This window comes from Ascidia mentula, chromosome 2, assembly GCF_947561715.1.
Source record: "Ascidia mentula chromosome 2, kaAscMent1.1, whole genome shotgun sequence".
Lineage (NCBI taxonomy): Eukaryota > Metazoa > Chordata > Ascidiacea > Phlebobranchia > Ascidiidae > Ascidia > Ascidia mentula.
The window spans coordinates 16,604,569-16,617,651 of NC_138567.1; the positions used below are offsets into that span (position 1 = coordinate 16,604,569).

General features: G+C 38.9%; 2 protein-coding genes and 1 non-coding gene across 4 annotated transcripts in view; all 3 read left to right on the forward strand.

Moving 5' to 3' along the window:
* Positions 1-13,083, forward strand: part of LOC145890420 (protein NLRC5-like) — a 327,828-nt gene that overhangs the window by 13,995 nt on the left and 300,750 nt on the right. The window contains exon 2 of one of the 2 annotated variants that reach the window (XM_082981463.1): positions 3,015-3,176. The exons of the other annotated variant lie outside the window; for it this stretch is intronic. Within the exon in view, the coding sequence (XP_082837589.1) occupies positions 3,015-3,176 (162 nt within the window). The remainder of the gene's footprint in view (positions 1-3,014; positions 3,177-13,083) is intronic. 2 annotated transcript variants of the gene reach the window in all.
* Positions 6,332-6,405, forward strand: Trnat-ggu (transfer RNA threonine (anticodon GGU)). The gene has a single exon. It is a non-coding gene; the product is annotated as a tRNA-Thr (tRNA).
* On the forward strand, positions 11,188-12,278 carry LOC145890465 (MAM domain-containing glycosylphosphatidylinositol anchor protein 1-like). The gene is made up of 2 exons (XM_082981543.1): positions 11,188-11,377; positions 11,671-12,278. Exons 1-2 carry the CDS (start codon positions 11,255-11,257, stop codon positions 11,767-11,769), a joined length of 222 nt encoding a protein of 73 aa, XP_082837669.1. The 5' UTR covers positions 11,188-11,254; the 3' UTR covers positions 11,770-12,278.

Sequence of the window (13,083 nt, forward strand, 5' to 3'; positions counted from 1 at the left end):
GCCTCTTACTTGTACAAATACATGAAGCAAACAAACGTAGGAAGCTTTTTAATGTGTACTTGGTGTCAATATCACACGAAGAAAACATAGGACTATGGAATGTACAGCTTATGGTAATGAATATTTAACACCAAAACTAAGGGAAAGATTAGTTGCAAGACTCTATTTTCCATGGAACGACACAAATTGTTGTTTAAAATAAAACAATCGTGCATTTTGGTTTGGAACTAAAGCTAAAACGAAAATATATGAACAGTTGATAGTTAATGTCACTCTTACTTTTTTTCAGTTAAAAATGTGTTTAGCTGAAGAAACTTGACCTGTCTGACAACCCAATTGGAGTCAGTGGGGCAGCTTTTTTTGTGTGTCATTCAATTAATTATTCACTCTATTTCACGTAGTAGAAAAAGTTTTGTTGTCTTGTGATAACTCCCAGTATCATGATGGCTGACTGATGATTACTAAGTTATATTTTTTCATCTTTAAATGTGGTATGTATAAGTGCATGTAAATAGAACTAATATTAACGCTTGGTTACATTGTTGATATTGACAGTTATTTTATAGCCACAATCTATTCAGGTGAAGAAGCTCAACCTATCCGACAATCCGATAGGTGACAGTGGAGCAGCTTCGGTTGGAAAATGCATTCATAACATTGAAGATGTTGACCTGAGAGGATGCAAACTGACAAGTGCTGGTGCTGAACATCTGTCAGAGAACATTAAATCATTGAAGAATCCGGTAAGCATGTTGTGTCTGTTTTTATTGCGATGTGTTTATAAGTCAAATACACCTTAGCCACGAATGATAAAGTTGTGTTTGGTAATGACATCAAATTTTTGGATAAAAACCATCGTATGATTAAGGATCGTGCTGGATAGAGAATGCACTGGGTCGAAAGGCAAATTGCAACGATTGTGGCTTGAAAGTAGTTGTAACTTATATTCCATAAATTTTTCGAAATCGTTTAGTAAATTAATGTTTTGTTGCGTCACGCACTCCTGGTTTAGTGTAATGATCTTCGAGATGCGCCAGGACCCAAATTTTGAAGACAAGCATTGAGCTTAGGAAAGAAAGCATAGGACTATGGAATGTCCGTATTAATTTAGAATAGTCATACGAAGAATTGCAGTCTCGGTAAAAGAAACGCTTTATATGAATGAAGGTGGAATTTTCTTAATGGTTTTGTCAGTCTCGGTCATTCAACAATAACATTGATGATAAACACCGATACGTTTGAAATGTCGGCTCAAAAAACATTTTAACAAAATCTTACAGAAATCACACAAGGTTTTCTCCGTGTGAAAAAGTCGTTTGGAACTGTAGATTAATTACTTGGGCTAAGTTTTACTTTTTTATTGATTCAGCTTCCGCTTGTTTCCCAATGACCGTTGATGGGTCTTGTGAGTTACATAGAGACCTAGTATTGTTCAAAGTTAAAAAAAAAAAATTTTGCTACTGGATGAGACTGTACAGAGGAAGGACTTGTTGAGCCTCCTGGAAGATCTTATGACCAACAGGGGGGTATAAACAGCCCTGGGGGGTGCTTCGGCACTTTTTCAGCAACTAAATTTGATGCCATTGCATAGAGAAGAGTTGGAACTTACAAAAAAATGAAAATGAGTGCGTAGTTGAACGATTCATTTTTCTGCAAAATCCAGTTTCAATTTTTGTTACTTTTTGTTGTCAAAATATTGACTGACCAGGGGGGGCAAATGCCCCCAGTGGGTGGCTAAACCATTTTTCTAGTGACTAATTTTGATTAAAATTTGTTGATCTGGGATGGATCTTTCACAAAATCACGAATGATCGGCCACTTAAACGATTCATTTTTCCACAAATACAGCCTGAATTTTGTGCTCCATTTTACCATAATTTTCAGCTGTACTCACCAGCAAGTAACTACCTGAATAAAATAGCCCAAAACCCAACTAAAACTGCCCCAAACACCCTAAAATTCGCCATGACAACAGCACACGCATGTGCGCTCATTCAACCGTAAAATTGACGTATATGCATCACTGGTTTGCTTTGTGACGTAAAATTTCTATTGTGACAAAGGTCTACACGGTGAGCATTTCCGAGCACCAAAACTCATTTTCATAGAAATACCAATATGCGTCCTTCACCTTTCCAACAGTCCGATCAAAGACAGCGGGGCTTCTCACAGGCCTATAAAGCTATGTGGAAAGTTGGTAAACAAAATTAACCACGTATTAGATAACTTTCAATGGTGGCCCCTAAAACATTGTTTTTGATCCCCTGAGTGTAATGAGCATTGATGCGTTGCATTTAACAAACATGTATCTTAATGCTATGTTGGATTACATACCTATTTCAAAAAATAAACAACTTCACTTCAAGCGTAATTGATCGATATACCATAAGCCAATACCATATAAACCCTTGCTTTATCAGTTTATGAAGTGAAACTGCTGTGACTGATTTAGGGCGGTTAAAGCCATATGACACAGGGCATGAAAGAAAATACGACGATTGCAAAACCAGTTAGTTGCAAGTAGATTCACCGAGATTATTTTCCAGTTAAATAACTTATAAGCAAGATTGTCATCGATCTGAAATAAAAAAAAGTTCGACTGAAAAGGAATACGATTTACTTATAACGTTGCTACATTTAAAAAGAATGGGGCAAATGTGAGTATGTCGAACAAATCGTGTTGGCAAAAAAACTACGTGTGCGTTATGACATTCAAACAATTGCGTTTCATGCTTTACCTCGACATTTCCAAACAATCTGGTGACAATACAACAAACTTCATCGTTTAACTTGCCTCATGAAAAGCCGAGACTTGGAATAGAATAAATCATTAAGTTTCCACATTTGTAAAATAGCTTTGGAGAATAACTTGTCTTTACAGGTAGGACAACAAATTATTTTGCAAAATCGTAAACATGGATTTTAGTCCCAAATTTTCCACAATGAAGCAATTGAAAGCCATCAATATTTGTTCGATACATTAATGATATTCACACAAAAATGTACGTTTTCAGCTGAAGAAACTCAACATATCCTTCAACCCGATTGGAGACAGCGGGGCAGCTTCGGTTGCAAATTGCATCGAAAACATTGAAGAATTAGACCTGAGTGTATGCGACCTGAGTTTTATTGCTGTCATGCATCTGTCCAACAACATGCGCTCTTTGCAGAATCCGGTAAGCGTGGACTATTTAAGTATAGGTTGCCTTCAGTGATGAATGAATACAATATAAGTTTACCCAATATACCAAACAAACGCACTGGAGGACGTATATCTGTATTTCTATTAAAATAAACTTCGCTGAAATGCCCACCTTGTAATGTATTCCCTGTCACAACAGAAGCAGGACGTCACAAAGCAACCAGTGATGCATAGGGGTTAATTTTTAGGTTGAGTGAGCACATATGCATGTGCTGTTGCTAAGGCGAATTTAAGCGAGTTTCGGTCAGTTTTAGTGGGGTTTTGAGGGCCCATTAATTTGTGGTTTTGTGAAAGATCCATCCCGCATCTACGCATTCTGGTCCAAAGTGGTGGCCGGACAGGTGTATTATTGACCCCTGAGGAAATTTGACCCCTCCGTGTTGGACATTATTTGGGGTAAAAAAGCAAGAAAAAATGCAACTGGATTTTGCAAAAAATGTTTAAGTATCACATCTATTGTGGTTCAATGATATCTCTCCTACACACAATATCACCAAAGTTAGTTGCTGAATAATTGCTTAAGTAACCTCCCACAGCTGTTTATGGCCCCTGTAGGTCATAAGATCTTCCAGGAGTCTCAACAATTCCTTGCTGTGTATTGTCCCCTACTGGAGCAATAATTTCTTTTTTAACTTGGATAAATATTAGGTTCCTATACAAGTCACAAAACCCAGCAACGGTGATTGGGAAACAAGCGGAACGGTCAGAGGTGCATTATTGCATACGGCCTTAATAGCAGGATTTCTATGGTTCAATTGCCATATAGGTCCTGTAGTTATGCAAAATGCCGTAAACAACCCCATCGCAAAATTTATACACACAAACCCACGAGAAAGGAAACAAAACTGGAAGAAAAACCTTTTCCGTTTTTTTGCACCAGACGAGCGCACTGACCATTACACTTTCGTTACATTGTGAGACACGCATATGCAAACATTTATTTTTGCCCCATGATACAGTTTACCGCCAAGTCTTTTTAAAGTGGTGCAAACTGACCTAAACTATGAACAAAAGAAAGCAGAATGTCCCCCTTTTCTTGAGCAATTTTTTTGTGCAATAGCTTTAAGGTTGATCGATTATCGTCGACAACACAAATAAATTATTGCTTTAATCTTTACCTATTTATTCAGCTGAAGAGACTCAACTTATCTTACAACGACATAGGGGACATTGGGGAGGCTGTCGTGACGTTTTGGATGGGCAATGTTAAAAATGTAGACCTGAGTTACTGCCCGCGTTCTGACAAGCGTTGGTACCGAACGTCTTTCGGAGAACATAGAAATGGTAAACCTCAACCTACTAACCATATATTCTTAAAATTATCGTTCAATAATAATAAAAATATGAACAAGCAGTTTGTCTTTGTTGCACAGTGGTTCCCAACCTTAATTATATCGCGTACGAGTCCAGCTCAGTTTTTTTTTTGAATATGACCCAAATGAGTGATTTTGGACATAATTGTTGCGTAAAAGTTATTAACCATTAAAATCTTTGAAATAGAAGCTTCCATCGAAATAACATCAAATGTTTGCTTTGCTTGAACACTTCGTAAAATTTCCAAACAAAACACTCTTGCATCAGTTAATATTTGTAACATAATTATGACAACGTACTTTCATTTAATTTCATTCTTTGTTTTCATGTTTTGAGTTCTCAGGCTTTTATTTTGTCATTTATTTCATTCCAAAACCCAAACAGTCCATCGATATGTGCGCAGTCGAAGGTTACCGAACCCTGAATTCAAAAAAAGTGTCGACCCTGCAAATTATCAACGTTGCTTGATGCTTTTTTGGGCAGCGATTTGTCGGTTGTTACTTGCTTGTACAAATATGCTTACGATGCGATAAGTTAATTTACAACTACTTCGGAGAGTGCGATACTGCATTTAAAGTATGTTTTTGCTCGCCATGGAATTCCTGAAGAGGTTGTTTTCGACAACGGGCCACAATTCGCTTTAAAAATCTTAAAAGAATTTGCAGCTGCGTATAAGGCATGTTACTGGTAGTCCATATTTTCCGCAGAGCAATGGCGAGGTAGAGGGTGCTGTTCAAACCATCAAAGGTCTACTCCGAAAAGCAGAAGACATTCCCGCAGCGTTGCTGGCATACCGATCAACCCCTATGAAGTCTGGTTGGTCTCCCGCAGAATTGTCAATGGGTAGAAGAGTGCGGACAACCGTACACATGATGAAGAACCTCCTTGTGCCTAATTGGAACTTCCTGAAAGGATTTCGGCGATGTGATCACAGAACGACATCGCGCACATCGGTTACCTAACCTTTGTCCAGAAACGTATGCCTGGATTAACAAGGACGGTGATTTTCGTCACTGCGAAATGATATCACCTCATGTTTCACCGCGGTCTTACATTGTCCGTGGGGCAAGTGGTGAACTGAGGCGTAACTTATGGCACGCAGTGCCCACTCAGGAACAGTCCTATATATACTACACGCTGTGGTAGGTTGATTAAAAAAACGCAACGACTTGATCTAGAGTGCAATTGGGATTTGTTGTGCCAAATTTGTTTTTTAATTGTGTTTGATTATGTTGCCTTTATAAAAGGTGAGATGTAGTGTTATTTGTATGTAGAAATCTATTAGGTATCGCACACGTTTATATATGAACGATCGATGCATTGTGACCTTCTCTTTGGAACTGCTGGTCTTGGCGAATAAACGTTGGTGTTAAAATAAATGCTGGATTTTAAATAACGTGGTACAGAATGTACAGGATATATTTGTTATATTGATATTTTAGGTTCAGCAACTTCCAACATTAACTAGGAACGTCACAGATATGAGTAATATAGAATTTTAAAGTGAAGCAAAAAATAAGGAACTCAGAGGTTCGTCATAGGTATTGCAGCAAAGTTTTTTGTGAGCAATGATATACATAATAACATCCATGATCTATTGTTTAAAGTGTTTATTTCGTATGCCGTGTGAAACATCAGTTATTTGTACCGCAATGTCGTGTAAAACCGCCCATTAATTAATGCCATCGTTTCTCTAGGATATTATCGTGCCCTCGTGTACCTATAACGTTCACCGCAGAAGTAATGCCATGCTTACGCATAGCAAGGCGGGACCGCCCCACTGCGCAGGCCCAATATACCCCGTGAAGCCACTGAGCTCCTGTAGCTCAGTTGGTAGAGCGTTGGGCCTGGTTAGCCCAGGGTCGTGAGTTCAAACCTCACCGGGAGCTTGATTTTTCAGATCTCGCTCCGACTTGTCGGGAAAAGTGGCTGATCCAGCTTGGCTGCAATGCCTTGGCTGCAATGCCTTGACTGCGAAGCCTGTGAACCTCATATAACGTTCACGTGACTTTATTAAATAATCAGTTCAAACTAACCTCTGTATAAATAACCGTGTATGTGTGTGTTATTCGAGCTGTTCTATTATCTTCTATTAATTCGAGTAGTTGGCAAAACCACGTGACCATAGCGACGCGTGGAACGAAACCAAATACTTTATCCTTAACCGTTGGGTGAAATACTTTTGTTTGATTTTTCATTTGTTATCTAAAGTTGTACTTTTGAATCCAAATCAATGTGAGAAAGTCGTTGTCATGTGATTTTTTAGTATTTATTTTTTTTTGTTTTATTTGAGAACCAATTTTCTTGTTCAGGTTTTTGCAGATTGACCCTGACGGGTTCAGATTCAGCTCCGGTTCGATTCCGTGATTCTAACAGACATATTTTAGAAACGACCCAGTTGACTGCTATTCGCACTTCGCGGATGAATATAAAGTATCAACAACTATATATGGCCATAAAATACTGATCTGAATGATTTTTATTTGTTTTGAGTTTGCGGAGCCCTGGTTTGTACAAACGCTAATTGTGTATGAAATTGAAGAAATGCTTTGGATCAGATGCTATTAACGTCATCATCCTGTCACTACATTTTAAAGTGGACGCACTGATGGTACTCTTTCTGTTTCAACTTTTATGGACCAAGAAAAATTGAAGTCAAAAGATTTTTTTTATGCAAAGTAGTGTTTAACTAAGCTGTAGTTTACCGCCAATGAAAGACGAAACGTCGGTTACAATAAAATCTACTCTGCTTTGTGCTAGGACAGTTTTTCAAATGATTTTATTGTGATAAATTTATAAATTTCACTGTACATGTGTAGCATGAAATAAACGGATCATTTTATGCAGTAACACTCACATCACAGTTATGTCTTGGAGTATTTAATCAAATGGATTTTCTAACCACTGTTATTAGCAAGACTGCACAACTGCTTTCGACAATTCACAAACAGTTGCCGAATTCCAGCTACGTCAGAGGAAAATTGGGCTTGTTTTAGAAATTCCTTGTTTTGGCGGTTTTGGGCTAGTTTTGACTAGGCGTTGGGCGGTTGTAGAATATTTAACCTGGCAACACTGACTGGCTAATAGCCAACACTGATCCACGTGGAATAAGTTTCAGTGCCTACCGGATAATGACGCCACAGCATTAGGCAACCACTTCAAAACAAAGCATACTCATCTTTTCTACCAGAAACCCTCATTATCCCGCTGTTACAGTGTGACATTCGTGCACAAACCGTCTGCAGAGAATTTGGATATATATGAGGATATGTGGTTGCACAGGACACAGGCACAGATCAACGTACAGAGTATGATCACACCTGCATGCAAATAGTATATTTGCAATGTGCCTTGTTTGTTTTCGATTGCTTATGTTGTTTTGCTTTAGCGTTTTATGTCGTCACGGTTGTGCGGCACTGCCAACAATCATTGTGCGCCTAAAGGCTCAAAAGTTCGAACCTCGTGTTCCCTTCTTTGTGGTATTTTTTTTCTTCTTTACGGTTTGTTGCTTTCTTGGCGTCGCGCATCGTGTGACGTGTACATTCAGATATTGGCCTTGCTCGCGAGTTTTGTCAGGTTTTGTGCGATACATTTTTTGTTGGAATGTTATTGGCAGTCAGTTATCAGTACTTTTATTACATATCCAGGTTTTTTATTTGCTTTTTTATTTTTTTAAATTTTAATTAAGGTACTTTCCCTTGTGTGGCAGACCTTCGCTTGTACTTAGTTATTTTACATTGCTTGTACTCTTCGCAGAAACTGATGATGCCCTTTTCAGGGCGAAATATATTTTTCTGCTAATAATAAAACATCTTTAAAAGAGCTGTCTGAAAGATTGACTTAAAAGTTTTGCTCAGCAACTTATTAGGATTAATACAAAATACAATCTTCATCAAGTCATTTTTTGTAACTTTCCTGTACTTTTTGCAGTAGGAACATGGCTTTAAAATGTACAATGAAATTAAAATCTGTAAATTGCAACTTAGCTCTAATGCATGCAACTGTAGCGATTTTGTTCTTCATTTTGTGTTTGTAGTCACGTGTGTCCGTGTGTCTGGTGATGCATGTCGGTGTGTGCCTCGCCGATAATTAAGATCGGTCGAGGCGCAGTTGAATAAAGTGGCGAGCTTTAGCAACGAGTTTTTGAGAGCTGGTATCGGCTACATTGGCGAGCACGCCAGGACCCTCTGGAATTTTCTGATATGGATGTGAGACTGTGTGCCTTGGAAAAGGAAATGCTTTCTGTAAAAATGGAGAATCGATTTCTCCGCAAAACAGGCGAGGAATTGCAAGCTCGAGTTTCGGACTTAGAAGAGAGGTTATCAAAGCAAAACAGTCTTCCAAGAGCTTATATTAACGTGACTGAGTTCTTTTCCGGCGGTTCTGGGATGAATTGGCAGGAGTTTAAACTATATTTCGAAAACGTATCTGTGGTCAATAATTGGAACAATCAACAAAAGGGAATTCATCTCTCTGCTTGTTTACGAGGCCCAGCTCTCTTAATACAAGACTTAATACCCACAGAGAAAAAGCGGTGCTATGAGGATCTTTGTATGGCTTTGAACAATCATTTCACACATTCAAATGCGCCACGAGCGAGAAGCATGTTTCACACGGCTAAGACATTTACAAAACGAGGGTCATCCACAACTGCCAGATACCTGTGTAGAAGAACTTTTAGTTCAACGATTTATCGCTGGTTGCGATAAGCTACATTTACAAAGCAGTTTGCTTGTTAAAAACCCAAAGAGTCTCCAGGAAGCGGTGGATTTGCTGAGTTCTTTGGAAGCCTACAGCAGTCATGCATCTCATCAGCGCCAGATAGCAGCAACGCCATGCAACTGCTGCGGGCAGTTTGGGCACCGATAGTGGAATTGCAACCTGACTCCGCTTCAACGTAGAAGTTATGGGACGAGTGATTGGAACCAAGGCGACTCGCGGCAACAACGACCTTTAAACCTCCGCTATCAAATTTCCTTGAAGAGACTGGTAGTGAGAAGTATTATTTTCAGTGGGATCACTTAGAGGTTAACCACGGAGTGCTTTACCGAATATGGTACACCGATGAAGGTGAATTTCCATTGGTAGTAGCGCCCCACAGCGTAAGGAGGAACATTTTTTACCAGTTACACACCTTACGGACGGCAGGCCACTTAGGTTTTGCCAAAACTTCGGAAAGAATTCGACTGCGATTTTTTTGGCCTGGAATGCTTGGGGATATAAAGCATTGGTGCAGGTGGTGCGTTACTTGTGCTAAACGGAAGCCAACACATGGACGTCACCGCGCCCAACTTGTCCAGGAGAGAAACCATTTTCCGATGAAGTAAATGTTCCTCTGGATCTGATGTGGGGACTTCCTCCGAATCACCATGATACAGCATGTCGATGTCAGTATGTGGAAGATATGCGTCAGGCAATACGAAACGCGTACGCGTTTACCAGAAGGGAACTGAAACGATCTAGTGAAAGACAGAAGAAGACATACGACAAATCAGTTCTACCACAAGAATTTAACGTTGACCAGTTTGTGTGGTATTACTATCCACCGCTTGGGAAGCAGAAACTCGGAAGAGGGTGGACAGGACCATTCCTTGTGATACGGAAGTCGTCCAAAAGTTTGTACAAAATCCAGAAATCTTCGGATCATCCACCAAAGGTAGTACACACTGACCAGTTCAGGAGATTCGAGGCAGAAACCATGCCTAATAACTGGCTACAACCTGAGGAAGAGGAATCGCACTACGACTCCGATGAAAATACTGTAACATCGGACATAGACATTTCTCCCCTTGAGGACGGTGGAACGTCCCTCCGCGGACGTGTGCGACGTTTACCTGCGTATTTGCGTGACTATGTGTGTAAAGTGTACCACGTTTTATTTCGAGGGGGAAATTATGTTAGTTGGAGGGGGGGATTGTAGCGATTTTGTTCTTCATTTTGTGTTTGTAGTCACGTGTGTCCGTGTGTCTGGTGATGCATGTCGGTGTGTGCCTCGCCGATAATTAAGATCGGTCGAGGCGCAGTTGAATAAAGTGGCGAGCTATAGCAACGAGTGTTTGAGAGCTGGTATCGGCTACACAACAATACTTTTTGCATGCAACGAACTGATTGCATTTTTCAGGTAATTATGACCCTAAAATATCGTTTGCATTTGTAATTTTCCAGCTTACAACACTAGCCTTGAAACACATAATTTGGGAAATTGGAAAAACACCGGAGTTAGAAACTGGATGAGGAGGTCTGGCAGAACCCCATCCTTTAACACTGGATCCAACTCTGGAGATGGTGACCTAATTTATAATAAAAAAGGAAACTAGTTTCACATAATTTCGTGACTTTTTTTAAACTATTTTCTCAAGTATATGAGCTGCTAATTCAGTTGCATGGGACTGGAAGCGTTTCGAGATTATTTCAACTAGAACTAAACGATTGGAGTTTACCAAACGCAGAAATACTTATTCTGTTGTTGTATCAGACGAACATATTCTGCTGAACTACTACAAAATATATTGCTGACAGATTTTCGTTAGTTTTAAATAAACCCTCAACTTCATTTTACCAAAAAATCTTTTGAATGTTTTAACATTACAAAAACTTTGTCCGAAATGTTTAGGAAGGTATTACCTTTACACTGAGACGTCGTTTATGCCACCTGGAGTCCGGTTTGTTCTGGAAACTTTCAGAGATTTAGTCGGATGTTTTTGTTTTCACTTTCTGCAACAACACAATGTGAATAACATGAGGATGCCCCATCACATATTCCGTGTATACGTTAATAAAGAGAAAAAGTTGGAAATTGTCAAACGAAATACAATGTGGAAACGTTATTACGTTCAAGTGAAATCGGCCGAACCTGTGAAGGTACACGAGTGTCTTCTGCATATTCACTGTCTGTAAATGAAATAATGTGGGAGACGAAAAAATGCATGTCTTGGGACGCCCAGAAAAATATGTTGCATTCTTACCAAAATTGGAGGATTTTGACACACCGTGTCATACTTTAAAGAAATCAAGTAATTTAGAAAATTAATTTAAATACAACGTCCTGACGCCCACTCCCTTGGAGTTGATGAGCAATTTGGGTATCAATATAAATAATACTTTATATTTATCTATTTTTTGCTTAAAATGATCCAAGCACTTTTGTTTTATAGATCAAGCTTGTTGGTATCCGTGGAAGTAACTTCATGGGAGATATGGCAGTGGATGACTTGTTTTTCACCCAAGGAAAATGCCCAGATTATGAGAATTAACGGCTGATCCTGATGTAAATCAATACTGCATGGAGTACAAAATTGCAGTGAATTGGAAGAAATATATCTTCTGAATTTCCATGTTCCATTACAAACCGATCATGAGAAAATAAATAGTCGCAAATATTCATCTATTATTAGAAGTATGAGGCCAGCCAGGGTGCCTTTTGGGACAAAAACCTTTAGGCAAGACGTATATTTTATCATATTTCGCTTATCATTGGACACTTTAACGGTTTTATCCTCAAACCCAAGTATCACCGAGCGAAAGCAATTTCTAATGTTAAATTCACTTCCTAAAACAGAAAACAGTTTACACCTTATCAGCATTAATAACCGACCGTGCAGGATTTTTCGGCAAAATATTCAACAATTGTCTCTTTATTAAACAACTTTTTTATTTAGGCATGTTAGTATCATCAACGTTTTGCAAAATAAAAATTAGAATGACACACTTCATTTGAAATGGAGGCATTCTGTACAAAAATAATCTGGTTTTAAAATGATATCCTGTGTTCATAAACAAGTTTGTGCTTTTGCCGTTAAATGATTGTTTATTTTTACAAGATTCGAGCAAATCCTCGAAACAAAATAGTTATCATCAAAACGGATATTTTATGAAAAATATGAAATTTTAGTGAGGTTTCAAATTTCTTTCAGAGAAAAACAGTTATTTAGTTGTTGTGCCCTGCCTTTGAAGTTAATTTTCTTTCTGTTTTTTTTTAGCTTTTTTTCCATTTCTCTCTTAGACGAAACTGCTGTATCACATGCCACGCTGTGAGCCAGTTTACGTGACGTACAAGTCAGTAGTGAAACATAATGACCTTAATAACTTTGTTTTTAACTAAATGCGTTTTCGAGTCAAGGAAAGTTTATATATGCTTCAAGTTCAGGTAAACACAATCTTATGAATGTCAAAAAAAATTACAGATCGTCCAAATGAATAGCAGCATTATTATGCTAGAAACTTTTATTTGTAGAGGATATATGCAAGTATTATTTCCAAAGGAAATTTACAAGTTCAGGTTCACAGTCTTCGCAGCCAAGGCATTGCAGTCAAGCTGGATTATTCACTTTTCCCGACAAGTCGGAGCGAGATCTGAAAAATCAATCTCCCAGTGAGGTTTGAACTCACGACCCTGGGTTAACCAGGCCCAACGCTCTGCCAAATGAGCTACAGGACCTCAGTGGCTTCACGGGGTATATTGTGGCCAAGGTACACTGATGCGCGAACGCACAACTCAGGCGACCTTCACATACGTAGAGGATCTCCACAACCGTAATCAGACAACGCAGACGTGATACCATGCTTTG

Excerpts from the sequence above, each read along its gene's own strand:
- LOC145890465 (XM_082981543.1), top strand. The coding sequence starts at position 11,255 with ATGAGGATGCCCCATCACATATTCCGTGTATACGTTAATAAAGAGAAA. Across the intron at positions 11,378-11,670 it reads AATCGGCCGAACCTGTGAAG|ATCAAGCTTGTTGGTATCCG; the intron begins GTACACGAGTGT and ends TTTGTTTTATAG.